General features: G+C 48.7%; 1 protein-coding gene across 1 annotated transcript; it reads right to left on the bottom strand.

Moving 5' to 3' along the window:
* Positions 1 to 6,107: 6,107 nt before the first annotated feature.
* Positions 6,108 to 11,835, bottom strand: LOC142844435 (EKC/KEOPS complex subunit Tp53rkb-like). The gene is made up of 3 exons (XM_075962883.1): positions 11,529 to 11,835; positions 9,346 to 9,764; positions 6,108 to 9,109 (listed from the first exon to the last, which is right to left on the bottom strand). Exons 1-3 carry the CDS (start codon positions 11,833 to 11,835, stop codon positions 9,050 to 9,052), a joined length of 786 nt encoding a protein of 261 aa, XP_075818998.1. The 3' UTR covers positions 6,108 to 9,049.
* Positions 11,836 to 12,787: the final 952 nt, after the last annotated feature.

The following is a 12,787-nucleotide window of genomic DNA, read 5'->3' as shown; positions in this document are numbered from 1 at the left end:
TATCCCTGAGACGTTGCCTCACAAAGCTCAGGTTGGCCTTGAACTTCTGATCCTCTTGCCTCTTCCTCCCCACTGCTGGGATTCCAGACCCGTGCCTTGTCTACATAGTTTTGGAGCTCAAGTCCAGAGTTTCAGGCCTGCTAGGCAAGTACTCTTACCAGCCGAGGCATATCCCCAGCCCCAAAATTGCATGAATAATGAACGGACGACTGCCAAACTTTAACCCTGTTCCCATAAGACAATCAATAGAGACCTGCACTTCCCTTTGTCAGGCAGGTGTCTGGGAACCTCTGGTTTCCCTAGGCTTGAGTGACAGTAAAGGAACCCTGCCTGTCTCATGCCTTGGTCTCCTTTCTCCCTTTATACACTATATGATCTGCCATCCACTATGAAGATCATGCCACCCCTCTACCTAAAACCCAGAGCTGGCTCCCTGTTAGCTGTGGAGCTGACTCTCAATACCATTCTATGGTGACAAGCTGGCATGGGCCCCCTAAGCTCTCAGACCTCATCTCCCATCTTTTCCTCCTTCTTGGGGATGGCAGGCTGCTCTAGGCTCCTTCGTGTCCCTTTAAGACTTTGGCCTTTAGCCAGGTGATGGTGATGCATCCTTTAATCCTAGGAAGGTGGAGGCAGGCATGCAGCCCTCTGAGTCTGAGACCAGCCTGGTCTACAGAATGAGCTCCAGGACAGCCAGGGCTACAAAGAGAAGCCTTGTCCCAAAAACAGAGGGGGAGCCGGGCGATGGTGGCGCACGCCTTTAATCCCAGCACTCGGGAGGCAGAGGCAGGCGGATCTCTGTGAGTTCGAGACCAGCCTGGTTTACAGAGCTAGTTCCAGGACAGGCTCCAAAGCCACAGAGAAACCCTGTCTCGAAAAACCAAAAAAAAAAAAAAAATACCAAAAACAGAGGGGGGAGGAGGCTTCTGAACTCCTGTGCCTCTCAATCAGTGCTTCTCTATAAAGGCCAAGGTCCCCAGAGGTGTTTTGAAATTTGGGGGTGGGATAATGGGGGTTGAACCCATGTATGTGCTTGGCAAGTGATATATCAGAGAGCTACACCCTCAGCCTTTGTTTTATATTTTACTTTGAGACAGGTTCTCACCAGATTACATAGGTCTTGAACTCAAAGTGGGTCTGAAGTTGTGATGTCCTGTCTCAGCTTCCTGAGTAGCTGGGGCTGCAGGCCTGGGCCACAGCCAGCATTTTGCCGGAATTATACCATCCAGATCTGGGTCAGCCCATAAAACAAGGATTGCATGTGCCTTGTGGCTGGACAGTGCTGGAGCTGAGGGACAGGACCTAGGAATGGAGTCTACTTTGCATAAAAGCACACAGTATGTTTTGCATAGCTTAGGTCCATCCCCCCTTCTAGAGACAGGGTCACATGTAACCCAGATTAGCCTTGAACGCAATATGTAGCTGAGGATGATTTGAACTCTTGATTCTCCTGCCTCTGCTCCCCAGGTGCTGGGATTCCAGGTGCGTCTCATTACTCCCAACCGTAATTTGAATACTGTAAAGCTCTCCAGAAATACAACTCTCATTGTAACTCAAGGGGCCATGACATTTTGTCTGGAATCTCACTGCACAGTGCTTGCCACCTGATGTGTTTGAAAGCACAATGATCATGCATTTCAAGTGGGGGCCATTCCTTTCAGAAGGCTGAGCCATCTTTAAGGTGGAACCTTGCTGAAGAAAGTGGGGGTGTAACAGCCCTGTCTGTCCTGGAACTCGCTCCGTAGACCAGGCTGGCCTCAAACTCACAGAGATCCGCCTGCCTCTGCCTCCTGAGTGCTGGGATTAAAGATGTGTGTGACCACCACCGGCTGGGGCTCAAGGTTTTATAGACTGGCCTCTCTTCCTGTCTGCTCTCTGCTTGTGGACTACCAGTGTGACATGATGGACTGTAGCCCTTTTCACATTGGAGGCTGAACAAACCCTTCCTCCTAAGTAACTCTTGTCAGAGACTGAAGTAACTAACCATCACCTGATAACCTGAGCATCATCGTTCCTGCTAGTGACTGGTGCGGTACTGGTGGGTCCGTAGCTGCAGCTGCAGTGGGAGGGGTTGGCAGATGCTGCCTGTGGGTGGCAGCTCCATCCTGTATTCTAGTGTAATTGTGCCTGTTGATCTATTGAAATAAAATTAGTAAATTATACACTGCTTTCTTTTGGCTTATCTTTTAAGGTCATTATCATTTATTAAAACTATGAGTGTAGGAAGATGCTATTATCTATGAGTTTCTTTCCAAATTTGTTCCTGGAGGCCTTTGGGTATGAAATGAGATGTATACTACCTACTGAGACTGGAAACATGCCTTTGGCCCCCTCCTGTCATCTCTGTTATCAGCTCAGTGTCACAAACAGGAGGCCTTCCCCATCTGAAGCCCCTCCTTCATCACCTGCTTCCACATTATCCTGACCACTTTCCTACTTGCAATGAGCTTAATTTGAAAAGACAGTATCTAACTGCGGTATACTATTTATTGCTATACAACAAGTGATCTGAATAACTAATGGTTTAAAATTATGCATCAGAGCCAGGTGCACATCTGTGATGCCACCTACTCAGAGGCCAAGCAGGAGAGTGAGTTCAAGGCTAGCTTGGGCAACTTGGTCAGATTAAAAATTAATAGTAATAATAACTGGGTATGGTGATGTATGCCTTTAATCCTAGCACCCGGGAGGCAGAGGCAGGCAGATCTCCGAGCATTTGAGGTCAGCCTGATCGGCATAGTGAATTTCAGGACAGACAGGGCCACAGAGAGAGATTCTGTCCCAAAGTAAACAAATAAAAAGAATAAAATAAATGAAACCAGACATGGTAGTTCACACCTGTGATTCTGGCACTCTGGAGAGCTGAGGCAGGAGAACCGCTGCAAGTTTGAGGCCAGCCTGGGCTACATAGCAAGACACTGCCTTAAAAAAACTGTGAATAAAAAAGAACAAAAAGTGAGGCATTTATCACCTTCTAGTTCCTGTGGATTGGAGATTTGTGGCACTGTGGACACTTCTCTTGGGAGGGTGACTTCCCAGAGTGGATGGAACCAGAAGTGAGGAGGTTTTTTTTGTTTTGTTTTGTTTTGGTTTGGTCTGGTCTGGTTTGGTTTTTCAAGACAAGAGTTTCTCTGTGGAACAGCCCTGGCTGCCCTGGAGATTTGGGCCATCAAGCTTGGCAGCAGGCATCTTTATCTGCTGAAGTCATCTCACTGGCCCACCAGCAGCAGTCTTAATTGAACACTCTCCTTCCTCTGGTGCTGGGTGGGACTTTATTGTGTGGCGGCAATGACCTCTTAGCTCTTGGTGGACTAGGGGAGACTGCGGCTGCTCCCCTTGACGCAGCCCCTGGATAGGCTGCTTCCTTCCCAGCATTTTCGTCCCTCTCTCCCAATCCAGGTCAGTAATCACTGGCTCCTCTCCAGTCTGCCTTTTCCTACTACATGCTATCTGTGATCACGTTGCTGTTTGTCCATCTCTCCCTTGTTCTCCATCCCTGCCAGTCAATGTTCATTGACAACTTGACTGGAGTTGGAATCACCTATGAGTGATGTGGGATTCCCCTCTGTATGTTGTGAATATGTTTTATTGTCATTGGTTAATAAAGAAGATACTTTCAGCCAATGGCTTAACAGAGTAAACTCAGGTGGAAAATCCAAACAGAGATGTAGAGAGAGAGGGTAGGCAGAGTCGAGGAGATGCCATGTAGCTGCCGAAGGAGAAAGCAAGCAGAACACCTGACCCCATCTCTTGGCTTCCATTTACAAAAGCCTGCCACCTTCGCTTGAGGTCACTACAGTGCCTTCCCACCATGAACTGCATCCTCTCAACATCTGAGTCAAAGTGAACCCTGTCAGAGGCCATGGAAATATATAGCATATGGTAACTGATAATTCAGATGTCAACCCCCCAGAGGAGTGACTCTCTGATGGAGGTGAATCCTGTCCAGGAAAGGCCTGCAGGACCATTGACTCTGGAAACTGATGCTCATTTTTGCTAAAATAGCTTGGTGTCTCCCCAATACCTGCACTGTAGTGTGTAATCTCATGTGATGTATATATGTGTCGTGGCCCGTGAGGGTCCAACATAAATTCCCTAATTCCTCAAACCGGCTGGAACGGAGTCGCGAGGAAAAGAATCGACAGAGCTTACACCGTCATCATGGAAAATGGCCAGATCTCCGTTTATTCTCCAAACATTTTATATACTCACACCAAATTGAGCGGGGAAGGGGGAAAACACATTACGCCATTCCTTAGGCAGCCAAGTGCCTGGACTCAAATCACATCTGCATCTAGCAGTCAGGTAGACCCTGAATTAGCATCTCTATAAGACATCCTTCCAAATTACAAAGGAAAGAAGCACCAAATATCTGAGCTCTTCAGTCATCAGCTTCAGTCAAACATCTCTTCTCAGGTAATCCACATCTTAACAAAAGAAGCTAGGAGCAGGCATCCTGGCCTTTGTTAGGGGCAGAGACAGTTTGTCTGCAGAGCTACGTGGTCAGCTCGGACCAGGCTAATGGCTTTTGTGTCATATCGAAATATGGGCCCACATATATGTAATCTCATGATGACATCTCATCTTATGGGCACAGGTGGTCAGGAAGATGACTTTTCATTAAACTGCATGATTTTGATATATAGTGTCTATACTGGGACATGCCTCATAACTAGATCTATTTGTCCCATAAGGACTGTAGGTACTTAAAAACCTGTTTTATTCCTTTTGCTCAGACTCACTGCACACAATCAGCTCATTTTTACCTCAGAAAAAGTTCAAACTAGACTAAAGGCTTTTTGTAAATTGATCATAAGTTTAAAACTTTGCAGTTATGGGGGGGGGGTGCTGGAGAAGTGGCTCAGAGGTTAAGAGCACTGATTGCTCTCCCAGAAGTCTTGAGTTCAATTCCCAGCAACCACATAGTGGCTCACAACCATCCATTATGAGATCTGGTGCCCTCTCTGACCTGCAGACAGACATATAGGCAGAACACTGTACACATAATAAATAAACCTTGGGATGAAGAGATGGTTCAGAGGTTAAAAGCACTGACTGCTCTTCCAGAGGACCTGAGTTCAATTCCCAGCAACCACATGGTGGTTCATAACCACCTGTAATGAGATCTGGTGCCCTCTTCTGGCATGCAGGTGTACATGCAGGCAGAACATTGTATACATAATAAATCTTTAAAAATAAATCTTAAAAAAATCTTTACAGTTATGCATAAGGTTAGAGTCACAGATGTCCAACCAAGGTTGCTACACAAAGCACCCTAAGAAAGACATGCTAATGTTTCACTTGCCAAGTCTAGCTGATAAAAGACCTATGGACGCTGTGCCACTGGGCTCTGATCACACTCTTACTCCTGAAACCTTGGTTGCCATAGTTAATGGCCTGGCTCCTTATCACTTACCCAAAAGGTCAAAAGGAATGTGCTTTTGACCAATGAGAAGTAACTCTTGTAATCTTCTTCTTTTCTTTTTTGTTTTTTTAAGACAGGATTTCTCAGCCGGGCGGTGGTGGCGCACGCCTTTAATCCCAGCACTCGGGAGGCAGAGGCAGGTGGATCTCTGTGAGTTCGAGACCAGCCTGGTCTACAAGAGCTAGTTCCAGGACAGGCTCCAAAGCTACAGAGAAACCCTGTCTCGAAAAACAAAAAAAAAAAGACAGGATTTCTCTGTAGCTTTTAGAGCCTGTCCTGGAACTCGCTTTGTAGACCAGGCTGGCCTCAAACTCACAGAGATCTGTCTGTCTCTGCCTCTGCCTCCCAAGTGCTGGGATTAAAGGCGTGCACCACCCATCCAGCTTGGAAACGTTTTCATAGCTTCAAGGCTCACTTGGAGAGAGAATTTTTAGGCTAGAGGAGAAGAAGCTAGGAGACACTAGAAGTGGGACAGGAGAATTAGAATAGAGGCAGAACAATAAAGAGACTGATTTGGGAAAACACAGCATGACAGAGCTCATTTGTTATGTTATGCCCAAAGTCTGGAACTCCAAGAAACCACCAAATCTGATGCAAAAGCAAAGAGTCTTTATTGTGAGTTAACTCAAGCCTTCCTGTCTATCTGAGTAGCAACAACAGTAGCAGGAGCAGAGCAGGAGAGACCCCAAGTAGTGTGGGGAGGGGGGTTTGTAGTAGGGAAAGTTTGGGGAATTCCAAGTTTACTGGCTTGGGATTGGCTGCCCCCTATGGGATGGTGCCTGCTGGTTGGCTCCTCCCATTTTAGGGAGGAGTCCATGATGTCATGGTTCAGGGAGACGTTATGCCTGTGTACTAGAGGTAACTACTCCCTGGGCTGAGGTCCAGAAATGGTCATGGCATATTTCTAGGCTAGAAGTTACCACTTCCCTGCTCAGGGACTGTACTAGGGCCTGGACTCTTAGTTGCCCTCTGATACCCTAAGAAAAAAGTGCTTTTTACTTGCTGTAGTGTCTGTTCTGAACCCTGAAGATAATCTTGGGGAAGAACCCCAAAGAGACTCGATAGAACCCTTCTTACCTTAATCTCTTTGTCAGATAGTTAAAGCAATAAGGGAAATAATTAGTAGATCACTCCTGAGGTGATTAAGTATGAGATCCAGATAAACAAATACATTTTAATATGGGTTATGGTTCGAATGAGAAACGTCCTGAACCTGGGGAGGTCTCTGGCATTTTGGAAAGTTAGGCTGATTCTGAAGAGAGTATCTCAGCATTCACACAAGACAGAACCTGGCATCTTTTTGCTTTGTTTTCTTCCTCTTGCAGTAATGGATTTCTCCCTGGTCTCCCTTTCCTGAGTAATGTCCCCACATGGCAAGGAAGCCAGTCCTGAGGTCTGGTGTCTGGGTGCACGCCTGACTTTCCAGCAGGCTGTCTGCTCCCTCCCTGGCATACACAGGCTCTCCTTGTTCTCCTGCCACGCTGGACAGCCTGTCTCCTTGGGCCCTTGGATGCCTGCTCCTGCATCACTGCTCAGCTGCTTTCCCCACACCGAGAAACAGTTTCTTTGTTGTTTGTTTTTTTTGTGACAGGGTTGCATTTTTTGTTTTAAAATTCTAAAATAATATTAAAATATTAGACATATTTTAAGGCAGGCAGCGGTAGGTACACACCTTTAATACCAGCCTACAGGAGGTAGAGGAGAGGTGGATCTCTAAGTTCGAGGCCAGCCTGATCTACAGAGTGAGTTTCAGGACAGCCAGATGTGTGTCTGTAATGGACATGTGCACATGAGTGAATGTGCCATTGGGGTCCAAGAGTGTTGGATCCCCTGAAGTTGGGGGACACAGGAGGCTGGGAGCTACCCAATGTGGGAGCTGAGAACTCAGGTTTTTGAAGGACAGCACATGCTCTTTATGGCTGAGACATCTCGCCAACACCATTTTTTAGTGTGCAAACATACCCCTCCATGGCCACCAGAGTTGAGAGCAGGCTCAAAGCAGAAACATCACTGTGATAGGACTTGCAGATCTTCTTCAAAGTCAGAGTGCGTCTGTTCTCATCACCCATCTTTCCCCCTGTCGGGGACTCGTCCCATCATCCATCTCAGCTGTGCTGTATCTGTGTGTGCCATCTGCACTGAGGACGTGTTCAAATGTAGCTGTTTCAGACACTGCAGAAGCCAGAGGTGTCACGATGTGGTTTCTGTTTGTCTTGGCAGGGCCTCTCCAGGGCTGCAGGAGCTGCCCCTGCACACAGTGCAGAATAGGAAGGGAGGCCGGTTTCTTAAGAAAATGAGCTACTCTGTCAAATGAGAGGGCACGTACACCAGGAGCTGCTGCAGCCTCTACACCCCTGCTTCAGCCGAACTTAGCCCAATCCCCACCAACAATAACAATGATCAAAATGATAATTAACATTATGTCAATCCAGGTTGATTATCCCTTCATTTGATTGTTCCAAATTTAAACCATGCATTGTGTAATTATACAGACTTAACTCTCTCCGTTGTAACAGTGTTTCCCATTTTTTAACATGGGGAAAAAAACCCTCTCTTTTAACTAATTCCTCCCTTTAAGACAGTTGTCTCACCAAATCTGATGGTGATGGCAGTGGAGCCGAAGACTGTGCAGCACATCTAACTGGAGCACACAGGCGGTACACAGCCTGTCTGAGGACAGTGCAATTGCTTGCGTGCAGCCGTGAGCTGAGAGCATGTAGTGGTCCCAATAACAGCAGAAGCCTGAGCAGGTGTCAAGGCAGCTACCTAGTGTGCCGGCATCAGTCCAAGGAAGGGGTATGGGGGAGCCCACAACCCACAGGGGAGAGGGAGCCGGCTGTCTGAGAAACACATCTGAAGAGTGGTGGGAGCCTGCGGCCGGAGCTGCCTAAAGCCAGAGCCAACCAGTAGAAAGGGGTAAGTCTGCCTGCAACATTTGAAGCCCACGTGCCTCTGGCGCTTGAGGCCTGTGGAGTTTGCTGCAGAGAGGCTGCAACAAAAAAAATTCCAAACTTGCTCAGAGGCTTGGGGAAAATTGGGAGAAAAGCTTAGCCGGTGAGGCAGTAACTCCAGTGGGAGCCCCTGCGTGTAGTTCTGGTGTGTGCCAGTGGCTGCAAAGCCATAGGCAGGCAGCCTTTTCGTGAATTCACGCCCTAAAGTTGGGCACTAGATATAGCATGAGTTCTAATTGGTCTTAATAATAAAAACCCAGAGTCAAACATTAGAGGGTGAAAGCTCAAAGATCAGAGAAGCAGAGCAGTCAGTCACTAGAGTTCTTACCTCTACAAAATCCTCAACCAAAAAGGGGCTGAGTTCCTATCTCCTCCCACCTTATATTCCTCTCTTTCGGCCCAGCAATATCTGTACAGACCTCCAGACCGCTGTGGTTAACTAGTGGCTAGCTCTGCCCTCTGATCTTCAGGCAAGCTTTGTTAGAGTACAAAGAAGATATCAACATCCAGTTCTGCCTAGACCAGGCCTTGTGCACATTAAGCTCCTGAGAACAGTGAACCGCAGGTGACGGTGGCAAGGCACAATCGCAGGCCACTTAACAACAACCCCACTGCCTAGGCCCAGCTGCACCCACAGCATTCTCACTGGGAGACAGTTACTATAGCAACTCTGCTACCTGACCATGGACCGCTTTCTCTCTCTCAGGCGCACTTCATCTAACTTCTTCTTCTTCTTCTTCTTCTTCTTCTTCTTCTTCTTCTTCTTCTTCTTCTTCTTCTTCTTCTTCTTCTTCTTCTTCTTCTTTTTTCAAGACAGGGTTTCTCTGTGGCTTTGGAGCCTGTCCTGGAACTAGCTCTGTAGACCAGGCTGGTCTCGAACTCACAGAGATCCGCCTGCCTCTGCCTCCCGAGTGCTGGGATTAAAGGCGTGCGCCACCACCGCCCGGCTTCATCTAACTTCTTCAGCACTGGACCAGACTTTTTGGATGAAGTACCATAGCTCTTGAGAAAGGCTTCAAACACCGTCTCGGTGTGGGGGTGGGTGCTGAGGAAGGCCTTCTCCAGGACATAAAGGTCGACGCCTTTATCCTCCGGCAGTCCCGAAACAAAACTCAGCCCGAAGTCGAGGAGCACGATGTGCAGCTGCTCCAGGGGCCGCCTCAGGAGCATGTTGGAGGTGGTGAGGTCCCCGTGAATGAGGTCTTCGTCATGCATTCTAGCCAGAACCTGCCCGATTCTCCTGGCCAAGCCCAGGAGGCACTGGGGGTCTTTTTCGGTCTCCATAGTAGATCGGATATAATCTCGAACAGTCACCGAGTCTTTGATTTCTTCCATATATAAGCAGTTAGAAGCATAGTCCATGAAGAAGACAACCGGGGCAGCTATACCTGCAGTGGACACACAGGTGTTAGTGAGTGCGTTCTGTATGAAGGAGGCGTCACATGCACAGGTAGGGCCAGCTTTTCAGTCTAAATCTACTTACTCTGGAGCAGGGCTGAGGAATATGGTGGGAATGATAGAACTTACCCAGAAGCTTGCCCAAGCCCTGTCCAAGCCCTGCTCAAGCCCTCAGGGACTATGGCCCAGCTCAGGGTGCGTCTGCAAGTGTCAAAGCTTGCTCCTCTTTCTCAAGTCACCTTAGGACTGGAATTCATTGCTACTCCCCCCCCCCCAAAAAAAAATGAAACAAGAATCCAGAAGGGAAAGCATCCTCGCATCCTCCAGTCTGAGCAGCTATCTGACTAGCAGGAGGCTAAGCAGCATATCATCTTACAGACCCATCTTTTTCCCAGGACAGGCAGGTTCAAATCCCAGTTTCTTTCTTATTAGTGGTGAAACCTCAAGGTTCCATTAGCTTCTCCATATCTCGGTCTCCGATACTGTTAATGCAGTAACAATAGCTCCAATTAACTCCAGGACTCTCCTGAATGCCAACCTCGTCCAGGACACTTTCCTAGAAACTGGGGACCTGTCAATGGGGATCAGGGTAGCCACCACCTCTGTCTGATAAAACTTACAAAAGAAGGTGAAACAGAAAATATGGACATTACAGCTCCATTGCTTCTGCTAGGACAGGAAAATGCTGGCCTGTTCACTGCTGAGCTTCCCAAGGCTCCTGGCACCTATCAACCACTAAGGAGAAAACCAAAGGAGTGTAAAAGAGAAAGGCCCAGATCCCAGCTACAAAGCCAGGACACTTGGTTGTATGCGGAACTTTGGACATTTTCCCTCTTTGTGCCTACTTTCTCTGGAGGACAAAGCTTTCTCGCGGGGAACCAAAAGATGTTTTAAAGAAAGAAAGAAAGAAAAAACACCCAGGAGTAGTGGCTCACGCTTTAAATCCCAGCACTTGGGAAGCAGAGGCAGGCAGATCTTTATGGTTCGAGACCAGGCGAGGTAGTGAGGTCCAAGAAAGACACAACAAACAAAAAAGAAACTATTTAATGAAGTTTATTGAATGCCATGGTAACTTACAAACGTAATGTACATCCTGAGATGCGACCTCGACTATGATTTCACATTACAGCTGAGGAAACTGAGGCAAGACAACTTACTGAAGGGCCACACGGGAAGCAGCACGGGTAAAATCTGAATCCGGCAAGCCTGGCTCCAGATACACGCCTGTCAGGGCACCCTGTACTTTTTGTTTGTTTATTTTTCGAGACGGGGTTTCTTTGTGTTGCTTTAGAGTGTGTCCTGGAACTCGCTCTGTAGACCAGGCTGGCCTCGAACTCACAGAGATCTTCCTGCCTCTGCCTTAAGAGTGTTAGGATAAAAGGTGTGCTCCACCACCTCCCAGCCGACATCAGTGCTTAAAACTACAGGTCTCAAAGCTAGACAGAGAAACAACAGCAGCAACAACAACAACTAAACAAAAAACAAAAACCATATCAAATGGAGAGAGGACTACAGCAAGCAGAAACGAGGAAACTGAGGCTCCATGCGCTGAACGACACGTTCAGAGATAGCTGCCGAGCAACAAACCAAACGGAAAGGCGCCCCGTGCGACGCTGGGAGTCCTTAAACACTGCTGTCTGGTCCCGTCTCGCGGGTCTCGGAGCCCTATTCAGTCCCGTCCCGTCCCGTCCCGTCCCGTCCGCCCCATCTCCCGGGCCTTGAAGCCCCGTCCACTCCCGTCCCGTCCTCCCCACCCGCGCGGCGACAGCGGAGCAGCGCCCGCGCCTCCTGCACCGTCCTCCGCCGGCCGAGCCGCGCCTCCAGCGCCGGGTGCCGGTAGCTCTTGGGGGAGCGATGCTTCACCACGGCCGTGCGGCCCTGGAAGCGGCCGCGGAAGACGCGCGCCTCGGCGCCCTGCTGCAGCAGCTCCAAGCCGCTAAGGACCAGCCGGCTCTGCCCTCCCTCTCCGAGGACGGCTATACCTCCGCCTCCGGTTCGTCCCCCGCAGCGCGGCTTGCGCTCACTCGCTTCAGAAATCGTCGCTTCCGCGCCACACGACATGCCCCCCCCCCCCCCCCCCCCCCCGCCACTCTTCTGCTCCGCCGGACCTTTCCTTCTTTCCTTGCTCTGGCTTTCCAGACAGGCGACTTGGCCCTTCCCGAAGCTCTTCTATCTCCGTGACCGCTCGGCAACTTTCGGTCAACAGCGTCTCACTTTCGGCTTTCTCCAGAAGTCGGTGATGCTCAGACTTTGGGAGCCGGCTCCAAGTTGGAGACATTTTAGGGTCTCCCTTCCCTCCACTATCCTACCCTTCTCTTCTTTCTCTCTCCTTTTCTTTTTTCTTCTTTTTTGAGCAGGGTCTTACTGTGTAACCCAGGATAACATCGAACTCATGCTCTTCCCACTTCAGTCTATGGAAACATTCTCTTTAAACCAGGTGGGAATGAACAGGACCAAGGAAAAACACCCTAAAAACCTGACTTGGGAACAGGGATTGAAATCCCACTAATCCTAGATGTTCCTGAGTACAAAACCCCACCCCACCAAGCCCTGACCATCTATTCCCAACAATCCCTGAACCCCTGTGGACAAAAATCCACCAACCCCAAACCACCCTGGAAAACTCTGTAACCACCCCCTTCCCAGAAATCCTATAAAGATCTGTACCCTGTTCAGTTTGCTGTAGCCTCATCCTAGAGGCAGCCACACTCCTGGATTCTTTTTTTCCCAAAAAAATCTCTTGAGTGAGGTTTGTTGTGTGGTATGACATTTTCGACTGAGCTAAACCCATCTGTAGCAACTTTCTCTGGAGCCTGAGCCAGGGCAGAGCGAAGTAGACTAGTAACAGTTCCCGAACTGAGCAGAGTTGTTACACACCCAGGGGAACCTAAGCAGAGCTGTAACACTGTAGCTGGGGAAACTTTCCCTTAAGCAGAACAGCTCTGTATGTAACACTTCACTGAACCTGGGCAGAGCTGTAGCAAAGTCACTGGAAAACCCTCCCCTGCCCTAC

This window comes from Microtus pennsylvanicus, chromosome 2 (genome assembly GCF_037038515.1).
Source record: "Microtus pennsylvanicus isolate mMicPen1 chromosome 2, mMicPen1.hap1, whole genome shotgun sequence".
In the NCBI taxonomy this organism is placed as follows: domain Eukaryota; kingdom Metazoa; phylum Chordata; class Mammalia; order Rodentia; family Cricetidae; genus Microtus; species Microtus pennsylvanicus.
This window is presented reverse-complemented; position numbering and strand designations above follow the sequence as displayed.

Bases quoted from the DNA above. Each gene is read 5' to 3' on its own strand.
- LOC142844435 (XM_075962883.1), bottom strand. From the start codon at position 11,835: ATGTCGTGTGGCGCGGAAGCGACGATTTCTGAAGCGAGTGAGCGCAAG. The intron at 9,765-11,528 runs GTGGGGAGGACG...TGTCCACTGCAG, and splicing joins GCTCCGCTGTCGCCGCGCGG to GTATAGCTGCCCCGGTTGTC. The intron at 9,110-9,345 runs GTGCTGAAGAAG...AAGAAGAAGAAG, and splicing joins CATCCAAAAAGTCTGGTCCA to AAGAAGAAGAAGTTAGATGA.